The sequence below is a fragment of the Tenrec ecaudatus genome, chromosome 7, assembly GCF_050624435.1.
Source record: "Tenrec ecaudatus isolate mTenEca1 chromosome 7, mTenEca1.hap1, whole genome shotgun sequence".
Classification (NCBI taxonomy): Eukaryota; Metazoa; Chordata; class Mammalia; order Afrosoricida; family Tenrecidae; genus Tenrec; species Tenrec ecaudatus.
The window spans coordinates 103,328,848-103,342,978 of record NC_134536.1 but is presented as its reverse complement, the minus strand read 5'-3'; the positions used below and the strand labels follow the sequence as shown (position 1 = coordinate 103,342,978).

The 14,131-nt window shown below is 36.0% G+C and overlaps 1 protein-coding gene across 6 annotated transcripts in view; it reads left to right on the top strand.

Annotated features, from left to right (window-relative positions):
• Positions 1-14,131, top strand: part of FAM135A (family with sequence similarity 135 member A) — a 104,798-nt gene that overhangs the window by 73,649 nt on the left and 17,018 nt on the right. For 5 of the 6 annotated variants that reach the window (XM_075554921.1, XM_075554919.1, XM_075554920.1 and 2 more), the window contains 7 exons: positions 1,085-1,158; positions 3,253-3,407; positions 4,452-6,816; positions 7,286-7,446; positions 9,685-9,776; positions 10,265-10,362; positions 12,715-12,866. In XM_075554921.1, coding sequence (XP_075411036.1) covers positions 1,085-1,158; positions 3,253-3,407; positions 4,452-6,816; positions 7,286-7,446; positions 9,685-9,776; positions 10,265-10,362; positions 12,715-12,866 — 3,097 coding nt within the window. The remainder of the gene's footprint in view (positions 1-1,084; positions 1,159-3,252; positions 3,408-4,451; positions 6,817-7,285; positions 7,447-9,684; positions 9,777-10,264; positions 10,363-12,714; positions 12,867-14,131) is intronic. The other variant, XM_075554923.1, reaches the window with a different exon arrangement.

Sequence of the window (14,131 nt, the reverse complement as noted above, 5' to 3'; positions counted from 1 at the left end):
ATTGATGTATGTATATGTATGGATTGTGATAAGAGTTGTATGAGCCCCTAATAAAATGTTTAACAACAACAACAAAAAAGTTACAGTCTCAGAAACCCCCAGGGCCAATTCTGCCCTATCCTATTAGGGTTACCAAGTGTCAGGATTGACTACATGGCAGTGGGTTTTCGTTGTTTAGTTTAGCTCTTTGCCTAATTTTTTTTTTATGTACACAAAAACATATATACTAGAGTAATAATAGATACTCTTCGTGCCCTAAGAATGAGAAGATTTAGCAATTTTTTGCTTTAAATCTAAGCTGGGCTGCCATCAGGTGGCAGTCATATATTCGTTATGGGTACATAATATAATTAATAGGTTTATTTATAACAAATTACCACAAGTCATGGTGTCAGAATATAAAAAGGGTTTTATATGGGTGCATGGAAGAAAGAATAATCAAAATTTTAAAGGTGGCTTATATCACAAGATTTGAAGTTTCTCATAACCATTTGAATATCAGTTTTAGTACTAATAACTAGTTAAGTTACTTTGGCCAAGTAACTAACCCCTTTCTAACTCAGTTTGTTTATGGTTTTGGAATTCCTCAAGTGGCTTGACTAGGAATCCATGCACAGGTGCCTGGGAAGAAGGATCTGGCCATCTGCTTCCCAAGGGCCACAGCCTTGAAAACCTGTGGCACAGGTCCATTCTAAACACGTTGGGGTTTTCATTTTGCTTCTTTAAATAAAGAGTAAAGTACGTACATTCTTAGCATAGAGCCTGGTAGGATGGGTGCCGCCAAGAAATCATTCTTGTTATTATAGGAAATAGAGGAGGCGGGGGGAAAGGTTGGTCCTTCAAACCTACCCAGTGGCTTCAGGGCTAGAAAGACCTAGTGATTTGCTTTTTCAAAGATTATAGCAAAGAAAATCCTATCTACGGCAGTTCTCCTGTGATTCAGAAACAACTGAGCACATCGCACTCGAGGCTTGTGGAATGGGAAGAAGGGGGGGGAAGCGGGGAGAGGGTTCCTACCATCCATGCTTTACTGGATTTTGAAGTTAGCCAGATTGTTAATACTTTACCTTTTGGAACTGTTTAGGTGCGCAGATTTTCTGAGGCATTCTTTTGTTTCGAACATCCAAGAGAAGCTGCCATTGCATACCAGGAACTTCAGTAAGTGAATCCTAAAGCAAAATAATTTGATTTATTTTTGCATAAAATTTCTATGTCAAAGTTTATCAGTGATCACATTTATGGTATAATAAACTAGCATAATTAGAAGTTGGGAAATCCTTTACTTAATCAAATTGGATGAGTCTTAGTGAAAGCCCCATACTGGACATGAAGAAATGTAATACACTGTGATCCCTTACCCCACAGCAGATCTACCTACCAAAACTTTGTAGACCTCTGACTCTGGCTTCAAGCCTTCCATTTGGCCATCTTGTTCTCTCACTCTTTTTCAGACCAGTATTATTGTAAGTTTTTAGAAGTAGCCAGACTGCCACTGCCTTCTGCTAAACGTCTTGCTTTTCCTACTAAACATATTTAAGCCTGCTTTTCTTTGGCTTTAAGGAATTTTTTAAAGATATTATGTTCAAAAACCAAGAATAATCTATTTTTCTATTTATATGAAGTTCTGAAGCAGGTTTAATAATACTAAGGTGAAAAAAGTCAGAATTGGTAGGGATTGATAAGTTGGGGTGGGATAGAGAGATTGACTGGAAGGCTTGAGGAAAGTAGATAGAAATGTTCTATATTATGAACTTATTTGTCAACATGAATGTTTATTAGTATTTTCTTTTAATGTGTGTTAATATATTAGTGTGTGTTAGTCTGAGTAGACTAGAGAAACAAATTCATAAACATGCCTATGTATATAAGAGAGAGTTTATATAAAGGGTAATTGTACATTAAGAAAACATCCCAACCCAGTCCAGTCCAAGGTCATAAGTCCGATAGTCGCCTATATATCCAATACCAATCTATAAAGGCCTCTTCAGACTCACGAAACACATGCAATAATGACAAGTGCAGAATGATCACAAGCAAGTGGATGGAAAGTCTTGTGGATCCAGTGGCATTGTAAGCATCTCAGTGCTGGCAGGGGTCTCTCCATGGCTTCTCCAGTACCCAGGGTTGCATCAGGGTGGGTCCATGTATCTTGTCAGCTGCTATGTCTCCCTTAGGTGTGAAGTAGTGAGAGAGAGTCTGTCTCCTTCCTCCAAGGAGGAAAATAACAGATTTCCCAGAATTCTCAGGTGAAGGCCATGCCCACACAGAGGCCTCATTGGCTATGATCTGATTGACAGGCTAGACTTACACCCCTACATTCTTAATACTCAAATTGACAAATGATTATACAACTACCACATAATGACAATATCTGTTTAGTAATAATATTAAAAGCATGGATAAGTGGCTAGAACATAGAATTCTCAAATTTATTGGCCTACCACCCCTTTTCAGGAAAAAAAAAAAATTACTCAGTGATACTCTCACAATTAACGTTTGTACTCTAGCCCCAAATCCAGGATAAAGTGTAGCTATATGCTTTTGTTGCCCCTTTTCCCCATGGGTCCAGCATCTTTGTCATCCCCCTACCCCTCTCCGGAAGCAGTGTCACTGCTTTTGGGAAATACTAGTTTAACTAAAAACAAGATTAGCAAAACTGGTTAATTTAAGAAGCTCAGTGTTTATACTATTGTACTGTTTGTTTTTTTATTTTGATGCAGTGAAATTTTCCATAAGAAAGGGGTTTATCTTTTAAACTGTTGTATTAGAAAATTATATACCCTGTATTAAATAGTTAGCTTTATTCTTATGTGTAAAGTAGAGAGTAGCCATGGAATATATTTTTGTACTAGTACTCTAATTAAATAGTTAGGTACTTGAGCTTTCATTATTTTTTCATATACTTCACAACGAATTAGAAAATTTAAATGTTAAAACTAGATATACCTTTTGGAATATGCAGAAAGCGTAGAAGAATAAGAAATTTATTGATAAACTTATTTCTCTAAATTGTCTAGTTGATTTTCTCATTTTAAGATTATGGCATTTAATTTCTGCTTAAAAGTTTTGGAGAAAGAAGAACTTTTATGGCCTAAATTTTTATTTTGCAAGTTGTATGTCTGACCAAAAAACACTTTCATAAGGAAATTCTGTCTTAAGTGGGACTGCAGAACAAGGGGCGAGAGTCTGGAAAACTGAGTTGGGTGAAGTGTGTTTTTTTATTACCATCTGACTTAAAGAAATATTTTTCAGCGCTCAGAGTCATCTACAGATGTGCACCGCTATCAAAAATACTTCCTTCTGCAATTCTCTTCCACCCCTACCTATTGAATGTAGTGAATTAGATGGAGATCTCAATTCATTACCTATAATCTTTGAAGATAGGTATTTAGATTCTGTTACTGAAGGTAAGTATAACAGAAATTTCTATGGTCTGTTTATCACTTTTAGTATATGCTTCTTAAAAATCACAAAACTGCTCTTTAATGTGGAATAATTTTTCTCATGGTTTTAGTTATTTTTCAATATTCTGAAAAGTTGTCATCAAAAAGTCTTTTTTCTAAATTATATTTATTCTATTGTTAAAAGTACACAAAGTTCATATTTTATTATTCAAAAAAAGTATGCAAAGCAAAACACCCCACTTTTAGTGTCTACCTGTATGATTTATTAGTGACATCCTTTGAGTTGTGTGGCTATTTTCACTTTTTTTCTGAGTTGTCCCTGCTTCGTGGACATAAATTCATTGCCCCCTAAGGCTCTTATCTAATCTTTTGTGTTGTTGTTATCAGTTTGATACCGTGTTGTTGTTTAGAAAGAGCATAATGCTCAAGGCAGATCTTTTTAGTAGCTGAATTAAATCATTGCTTGTTTTAAGATGTCTTCAAGGGGTATTTTTGGTTTATAGTTTAAAGATTATTTCAGGGCAATAGCTTCAAGGGTTTATGCACCTCCCATGGCTCCAGAATATCTAGAGTTCATGAGAATGTGACGCTGTGTTTTATACCCCTTACTTTTGATACGGATTCTTCTATGGACTCTTTTAATCAAAATGTTGAATAATAGTAAACAGAAACCATCTGCCTCTGGTCTCACAGCAAAGGATACAGTTACTCATGGAAGTGATTAGTCCTTCATTCCATGTCTCCCTGTTATTCCTGACAGTCCTTCCTTTGTTGCTCCAGGTGAATAGGAGACTAATTGTCTCTTGAAAAGCTACTTGCACGCTTTTCAGACCCTAGGTGTTGTGTAAGGAACTGGAATGTAGAACAGAAGCATTACACACAGCATTAAACCAGTCAGCCAAGATATCCCCAGAAAACATGCCCCATAACTTCTAGAATCAGGAAGCACCCACGTGGTGTTTAGTTGTAAACAAGCAGTAAAAGCGGTCTTATTTATGAGTCTCACACCTTGTTTTAAACCTGAATCTTTTTTTCTTTGAATAAAAGACTTAGATGCACTCTGGATGGGAATTCAGAATCTTCAGAGATCAGAATCCAGTAGAATGGATAAATATGAGCCTGAAGAAAGCTCTGTAGCTGGACTTTCTAGCCCAGAGTTGCAAGTCAGACCTGCTGGTGCCTCCAATATGTGGTATACAGATGGTGAAAAGCAGCTAACAAAGTCTCTTAAAGGAAAGAATGAAGAATCAAATAAACCCAAAGTTAAGGTTACTAAGCTCATGAAAACTATGAAACCTGAAAACACAAAAAAATTAATAAAGCAGAACTCTAAGGATTCTGTGGTTTTGGTAGGCTACAAATGTCTGAAAGGTACGGCATCACATGATCTATCGAGATACTTTGAAAGCAACCCTTCACATAGCCAGAAAGAAGGTCTGGACCCCACAATATGTGGGTATAATTTTGACCCAAAGACCTGCAGCAGACAGACAAGTCAAAAGGAAGCTAGCCCTTTGCCAACTAATGCAGAGAGAACTGAACAAAAGTCTCCAGATATTGAGCATGTCCAACCAAACCAATTTGATCCTTTGAACTCTGGCAGCCTAAATCTTTGTACACATTTGTCCGTTTCAGGTAAACTTGGTATGTCGCAGGACGATAGTGAAATGACTCAAGTGGAACACTGTCTGGCATCCAGAAGCTCATCCGATGATTGCCACGCTCATCAGACAACCCCATCTTCGGGGGTTAGAACAGTCGAAGTAATGTCCAGCAGTACGGATCCTTTTTTGGGAGAGAAAATAACAGTTAAAATAGGACCTTGGACAGAGCCACAACCAGATGAACTATTTGTGGATCACTTTCAGCTACCGAACATTGAGTCCGTAGACTGTAATTGTAAATCTAAATCTATAGCACTGACCCTTGAGAAGGAAGCTTTACAGGAAGCAAAGTATCATTCTGTTGGAGACTCACTAGCTAAGTTAAGAAATAATCTACCTGCTCCTTCTACAAAAGAGTGTCATGTTATAGTAAGTGGAGATAAAATCAAGTTGCCAGATATTAACGCCACATATGCTTCATCTAGATTGTCCGATTCAGGTGTTGAAAGTGAACCAAGTTCATTTGCAACACATCCAAACCCAGATGTAGTACTTGAAACTGCCCACGGACAAGGTCTTTACAATACTGAAAGGTTATTTCCTCAGCTTTTGATGAAGCCTGACTGCAATATACAGCTCTCACTAGAAAATCATTGCACTGAGAGCACAAGTGCTCTAAGTGAAATACAGTCATCTCTGACATCTATAAACTCTCTACCTTCGGATGATGAACTGTCACCTGATGAAAATTCTAAGAAATCTCTTGTGCCTGAATGCCATCTGAGTGATAGCAAAACTGTATTCAATCTGGGAACAGTTGATTTGCCAAAATGTGATGATAGTAAAAATTCAAGTATTACCTTGCAACAGCAGAGTGCTGTCTTTTCAGGGCAGGTGGACAATGAAACAATAGCAACACACTCCTTAAATTCAAGCACCAAAGACTCTTTACAATTTGTTTTTTCAGATGAAGATACTTCTGGTGATGTGAAAAGTAGGATCCGCTCTAAACCTAACTTAGACAGTGTGTGTACAGACTGCCCGAGTGCTAATAAATCTAATCACTCTGCAGGGCCCGCAGTTGCATTAGATTCAACACTGGCTTGTGTAGGAACTGCGTCCTGTGTTCTTTCAGGCTCTGTTGCTGCTAGTACAGGAATCACTGAAGCCAGAACTACGAAAGGAATAAATAGTGATGCACTAAATCTCGAACAAACAGATTCAGCAACTTCCACAGTTAAAAGTGAGAGTCATCTGGGTACGGGCGACCCATTTTCTGCCAGTGTGGACCTGGTAAAGCAGGGACTCGTGGAAAACTATTTTGGTTCTCAAAGCAGTACCTGTACGGACAATGCTGACACACGTGTTACTAGCTACAGCAATTCCTACTCTCAGAAGGAAACTTTTGCAAAAGAAACTAGTAACCAGCAGGAACACAATAAAGAGGATGAGGAGGAAGAACAGGATCAACACATGGTTCAAAATGGATATCATGAAGAAACAGATTATTCAGCTTTGGATGAAACCGTCAATGCTCACTGCTCAAACAGAGATGCACTTGTAGAAGAGAAACTTGGAAAACCTGAGAAAGTACACAGTGATTATCTGAGGGATGGTATGAACATGCCTACTGTCTGCACTTCTGGTTGTTTGTCTTTCCCGTCTGCACAACGGGAGTCTCCTTATAGTATTAACTGTTCTTCTAAAAGTAAATTTGATGCCATTACAAAACAGCCAAGCAGCACTTCGTGCAACTTGACTTCATCATTTTCCTGGTATGAAAATTCACCAAAGCCTCAAATACAAGCGTAAGTAATGGAGCAATGACATTAGCTACTAATACAGACCATCGACATCATCATAAGTAGTGCTGAAGGGATTCGTTTCTATTTTAGTCTCTGGTCTCTGTAATCTAAAAGACACTAATTTGATTAGCTACCTAAGATTGAAGAAAGCTTTAACACTGCTCCCAGTATTTTCTTAACTGATTTCACATTTAAATAATACTAAATGGTTTCAACTTTCAAGTGTTTGTTATGAGATCAGATAATTTATTTAAAATGTTGAAGAAAAATACACTGCTACATATTTGAATCTTCTTTAAAATATTACCGAAGCTCGAATTTCTAAGTCAGTTGGGTGAGATTCCACCTGTTTTTATTATTTTAAACCCAAATATTGCTGGGTTTCTCCTTCTGCATATCTTTAAATTTAGCAGAGGTTTTTAGTTTTAAAAACTGAGTATAATGTTCAGTATTTTATAATCTTTTACCTCAGTTTCCTTCAGGCAAAAGAAGAACTGAAGCATCTTAGACTGCCCGGGTTTATGTACAGTGACGTTCCTCAGCTGGCCTCCTCCGCACCTTATTTCAGCGCGGAAGAAGACGAGGATTCCGAGGCCGGAGTGCACCTTATTGTCTGTGTGCATGGTTTAGATGGTATGGGAGCGCTACGGAGGTCACCGCAGCGCATCACAGAGCAGTTCATGCCGTTTCTTTTTGTACTCGATTTTATCTAGACTTATTTATTAATCTTTAAAGTGAACTTTTTTTTAGTTACTTAAATCTTAACTACATTCTAAAACAAATGTGCTTAATGTTGCTAAGTCTAATGCTAGAAATCATTTTAAAATAAACCTTCGATCGGAACTGACACCTACATTCCAACATTTTATTTATTTTACTTTTTATTTATTTTATCTTCTTTTTTCACGCTTGGTCTTGACAACCTTCACCTCATAACCATTATTTTGTCTCATTTGGGTCACTTATAGTTCACTTTTTGCTTGCTGCTTCAAACCTGTGAGCTCAAAAAACTAATATTTTTAAGAATTTAAGATTCCCTTAACAGTGCTAACATATAAAGTATAAATGCCAATTGCTGTCAAATCACTTCCAGCTCCTGCAATGCGATGTGACAGACTAGAACTGAGCTGCCCCCTAGGGTTTCCAAGGTGGCACCAGCAGACTGTCCTACAGAATGACTGGTGGGTTTGAACTGCTGGCCTTTCTCAGTTTCAGCCAAGTGGTAAATTACTGCACTACTAGGGCTCTGAAATGAGAAATACTAGGCTTAATGGTATAGTGTTGTTCCCAGTATTTTCACTTCTCAACAGATTCTTTTTAAAAGACTTATTTTTAGAAAACTGCTAGGAACAATAGATATTTCTAGTCTAGCAATTATTTCCTATAGTATATGATTATGTAACAAATTGGCAAAAAATCATAAAATACTCTATCTGTATTAGTAACTTATCATGAAATTGGAAATTGGCTTCTTTAAATCGGAAAATATAATAACCTTAGTAATACCATCATTCCCAAATCATCACATTTTCAAAGAATGATCCTTAAGAAAGGCTGCTTGGTGCATTGTAATATGACAAATTATTCTTTGTCATTTCCAAGAAGTAGATTATTTATAGGTTATAAAAATTATTTCAGTCACAAGGGGGAAAAAATACAGCCCATAGTATTCCTGGAAGTTAACTTAAAGATATTACCAAATTTGATAAAGGGCATCATATCAGTATTGCAAAATACAATAGAGAGATAAACATATTCTTAGTAAAGCTCTAGATAGAATCAAGATATTAACAAATTACTATAACAGATAAAGCTTAAACTACGGAATGCAAAGGTTAATTTGTTCACAAAAACACTATCAGAAAATCAAGAAAGAAACTTGAAACCCTAAATAGGACTAGGGCTCATTCACTAGTATGAAATGTATACATAATAGAAAAGGACTAGACATCAGGAATAAAAGAATCTGCACTAGACTTCATGACTTTTTCTGTACCCTACTATTCCTGTAAACATGTCAGAGGAAACTCACAGGGGGGCAGTTCTACCCTGTCCTTGAGGGATATGAGTCAGTCTTGACTCAATAGCAGTGAGTTTAGATTTTTGTTTGATTGGTTGGGTTTTTTGGAGCCCTAATAGGGTAATGGATGACGTGTTGGTCAGCAGTTCAAATTCATCAGCTGCTCTGATGGGAGCGGGCAGGAAACGAGGCCTTCTGCTCCCCTAAAGATTTACAGACCTAAAAGGGCAATTCTCTTCTGTCCTGTAGTGTCACTAACAGTTAAAATCACCTCAGTGACAGTGAGTTTGGTTTGGGGTTCAGAACTAAATCAAAGAAATTACTAAAAATCTACTCAACTTATTTTTTATTATTATGTGATAGATATAAATAGCTTATATTTATTAATACATTTTCAGCTAACAATTAAGCTCTTTTAGGTTATTTAACTGGAAATTTTTTTTACTGTATTCGTATCACCAGAGGAAAGGTGACCAGATTAAATCTAAATCTAAAATGCATCCAAGGTTTGCTACATCCGCATCTTGAGTTGCTGGTAAAGTGCACCTAGCAATGGTTCACAGCTCTGACAGCCAGCTTTCACAAGGCCAGTGTCCGTCCAGTTACATGAATACCCCATTAGTGAGCATCAGTAGATGAACATCTCTTAAGAAACAAGTTATTGCAAGATGTTGCTCATGGAAGTCAGTTGTGTCTTAGAAAAGTAGAGGATTTTTTATTTCAGAATGTAGTTTGTTTACAACTGGCATTAGCCAGAAACTGATCTTCAATTCTGTGAAAAGTAAGTGGTGACGCTTTCTGTGCCTTTCACCTTGCCCCATCCTTTGCATAGAGAATTTTTCTTTTTTCAGGTAACAGTGCAGATCTTCGATTAGTAAAAACTTACATTAAACTTGGACTGCCTGGGGGAAGAATTGATTTTCTGATGTCTGAGAGAAATCAGGTAAACATGATAGTGTTTACAACGAAGTGAGCATTTTTGTACCAGTTTCATTTAAATAAGTGCTTGCGACCAAATACCTGTAATAGAAAAAGTATTTTTTATTTCCATGGTATCTGACATAAATATATAGTGAAAAGGAATTTATATGATTTATATTTTGATTTATGATTTTACTTCTCAAGAATTTTGGAATTTCACATTTTTATGCAATTAATTCATTAACTAAAACATCATAAAGCCTTATGTTTACTTCTGATAAAGGACAAAAGGATTAAACAATTGATTAAATGAAGGAAATGTTAATAGAGATATTAAACATTTTCCCCCCAAAACTCACTCTTTTTGCTAATTATAATATAATGAATATTATATCCAGTAAGTTCTCTAAGACTAAACATATTCTGATACAAAAAGATTACAAGTAACATTAATAGTTAGATAACTTTATGTCTTATTTTAGTACATAATATATGTTTTGTATTTTTTAGAATGATACTTTTGCTGATTTTGATAGCATGACTGATCGCCTTCTGGATGAAATAATACAATATATTCAGATATATAGTCTAGCAGTCTCAAAAATAAGGTAATTTCTGTAATGGTATAGTTTATATGTCTGTGAATTACAGAAACCGCATTTGTGATAGCTTGGTTGCAACCATTGTAAATATGAACACACACACTCTACGCCATCTGTGAGGAAAACAGAAGGTGACAGAGAAAGTCCACATGTTTAGGATGTCATAAATGCTAAATGTGGCGTTTATGGCAATCTGTAGACTGAAAAGTAGGTTACTGTTTGCCTCAGAACAGGGGGATGGGAAGGTTGTAGGGTTTCTTTAGAAAAACGATACAAATATTCTTAAATTAATTGTGGTAGAGATGCTACATCTCTCTAAATATACTGAAAGCAATGTAACTGTACACTTTAATAGGTGGATTGTAGGATGGCTTTGTTTTTCTAGAGTACTGCTATAGTAGGACCGGCACAAGGGTCTGGCTTTTAGAAATGGACATTTCTCACATTTAGGAAGACTGGAAATGTGAATTGGGGGCACAGAGTCGAGGAGAAGCTCCTGCTCCGTCACGTGGAGGAGATCCGTGTCCTTTTCTGCTTCTGGAGCCCTAACCACTTACCTGGCATCCGTCTTCCCTTGGTGCTTTCTTCTCCATTTGATCTGCTCTTTTTAAGACTCGTAAATAATTCGGATAGGCCTGATTAGCATCACTAGAGAAATCCTACTTCCACATATATCTGCAGGTATAAGGGTTAAAAGGAAAACACATATTGGGGGACACAATCTATGTAGAATAGGAATTACACTTTATTAAGGCTGTTACAAAGAAGCCATGCATGTTAACAGAAGAAACAACAAAAACACTTGCAAAATTTCATGACTGTCATTTCTGAGAATCTCTTTTTCCATGAGCAAGATCCTTGATTGCTACATTCAATCTTGTGGCTAGAGTTCAAAGAGAAGAAACATTTGCTACTTGTACTCTGTTTCGTTTAGAAATTAAAGAAAAAGGCACAACTGTCTCAAAAGGGCTGAGTAACAGATTACATTCATATTCCAACTGAATAAAGAGAAAGAAACGGGCTCTGCTTGCTATCGGTTTATTTGGGTTTGATTTTCGTTTTCTCTCTCTCTCCAGCTTGAAGTGTAGACTAGGGAATGAGAAAAGATTAAGGAGGCCTTGAAGTCATTTTTAATGAATACATTTCTGTCAAAATATAAGGGAAGTTGAAATTATCTGGGCTTTTTTTGTTTGGGGTTTTTTTTTAGGGTGAGGAGGGGATATTTTCTTGTTCTAATCTTCATTTATGAAAATGAATGTTTTAAAATATTTTTTTGTTTACTGAATTTTCTACAGTGATGAGAAAGAACATTTTAATTTTTTTACTTATCCACAAATATAATCCCCTTTATAATTGTCAGCTATCACCAGCCGTTTACTGAAGGCTGGAGAGTGGTTGATAGCATCATAACTTCCATTCCACAGTTTTAGGAACTTCAAGTTGGGAGGGAAGTTTATCCTGCATTTCTCATTAAATATTTCTGTACGCCAATATTTATGACAGCTTTGAAGGTCTCTGATTGTCCCCAGGGATTCTTATACCAGCTGTTGTAAAACACTGGCAGGTAAGATTAGGCTCTTTCCATTTAAATGAATGTGATAGGAGCCTCTGTCATAGTGGATTGATTGCAGACTGGACTGTAACCACCGAATTGGCAGTTCAAAACCACCAGGGGTAAAATGTTGCATGGCGTTTTCAACGCTGCTCTCTCAAAAGTAGATCATAAGGCCTTTTTATGAGATGTCGTCAGTGGTCTCAAACTTCCAACATTTCGGTTAGTAGCGGAGTGTGTTAACGATTTATACCACCTAGGTTCCAAAGATGAACTCAAAATACTTTTTAAATAGCATCTTTTTATAGAATCTTAGACTTGCATAGCAGGAAATGAATACGTTTTACCCATGTTTGAAAAGGATTGTTCCTTGATTAACTCTTCTACTTTGAAATGTAGACCACAGAATAAAAGAAATGAATGTAGTTTCATGTGAGTCATCTTTTAGATTAATTTCATTTTTTGCTTTGAATTCATGATTTAACAAGCAAAAAATTTGAGTCTGCTAAGGAACTATATTTGATCTGTTCAACATATTACTACTTTGTCTACCTATTTTAAGCTGTTCAAAATATAAATGTTTCTGATTTGTAATTTCTTATTTCTATAAACTTTTAAAAATCCATAATGGGGTTTTCTACTCATTGTCATTGTTTTTTGTTCAAAATATATTACTTGGAAATATCAAACCATAACTTGAGGACATAATAGAAATTTTGAATTTCTTAAATTTTACCCGTGTAGTAAATGGTGATAGTAGTGCTATATGTAGGAGAAAATGTCATCTTTTTCTTTTTCTCTCAAAGCTTTATTGGACATTCATTGGGCAATTTAATAATCCGTTCAGTGCTTACAAGGCCAAGATTTAAATATTACCTTCATAAACTTCATACCTTTCTATCTCTTTCTGGACCTCACCTTGGTACACTCTACAACAGCAGTGCTCTTGTTAACACAGGTAAAAAGGTTTTTTTTTTTTCTGTATAAAATATATAGCATAATAGCATCAAGGAAACTGTCAAATATAAATTATTTTATTTATTTTTTGTTGTTTATTTCGCACCAGCTTGTCACACATTTGCCATTTCATGAACATTTCATGAAACAGATATAGCCATGTAGCTGTTCTTATGATTTCTCTTGCATATGAAGTAAAATATTCATTGAAATAACCTGTAAAGGTGATATTTGTAAAATGTCACTTGAGAATTTTTGATTGTTTAATTATGCTGCCTCGATACATTTTTAGGACAGTTTTTCATATAATTAGGCTATTCAATAATTTCATTATAAAAACAATAGGAATGGGATTAGCAATACCAGGAGTGCAGGGAGAAGATGGGGAGGAACGGGAAACCTATGCTGATGATGGACACATAACTGCTCCCGCTAACCTCCCACCCTCCAAGGGAACTAACAACAGAAACTAAGGGAAGAGGGAGAGAGCACAGCGGTAGGGATAAGATTAAGAAAATAATAACAATTTATCATTTAAAGGGCCACCAGGGTGTTGGGGTAGGGGGAGAAGAACTGACACCAAGGACGCAATAGAAAGTAAATGTCTAAAAAATAATGATAGCAACGTATGTACAAATATGTTGATGCAATTCATATATGTATTGTTATAAGAGCTATAAGAACCCTCAATAAAATGTTACGAAATTGTAAAATCTTTTCTATAAAGTTTAACTTAGATTTAAGTTATAGTAATAATAAAGGGGAACGGGGGAATAAATTCTAAAATTTAAATGGAAGGTAGGTCTCTAATTTTGATTAAATTATACTTATTTTGGAATATCTATCACTTTATTTCATTTTTGTTTGGTGTTTTTGTTTGATTTTTCTTTTAATGGTTTATAGGTGGGTCAGTTGGCCCTCACTGTGAAAATAAATTAGACTTTATCCTCTTTCTTTTCAGTGCGTCCTGAAACTGCTCTTTCCATTATCTTTTCTACTGCCAGTTATTGAGAAAGCAACCATGCCCTTTTCTTTCTGCCTCATTTCGAATTGGTGTTACCGCTAGTTGTAGGTTTTACCATTTCAGAAAGAGGGCATGAAAAAAAGAAATTCATAAATATTACAAAAGTATGACCTAATATGATCGGGTACAGCACTTTAATGTGTTTCCTGTAGGTGCTCGTAAACGGTCAGCTTTACTTACTTGAGTTCTCGTGGTTGTTTTTGTTAGTTTCCTTGCTTACTTTGTCTTCCCCTGCTTCTCTC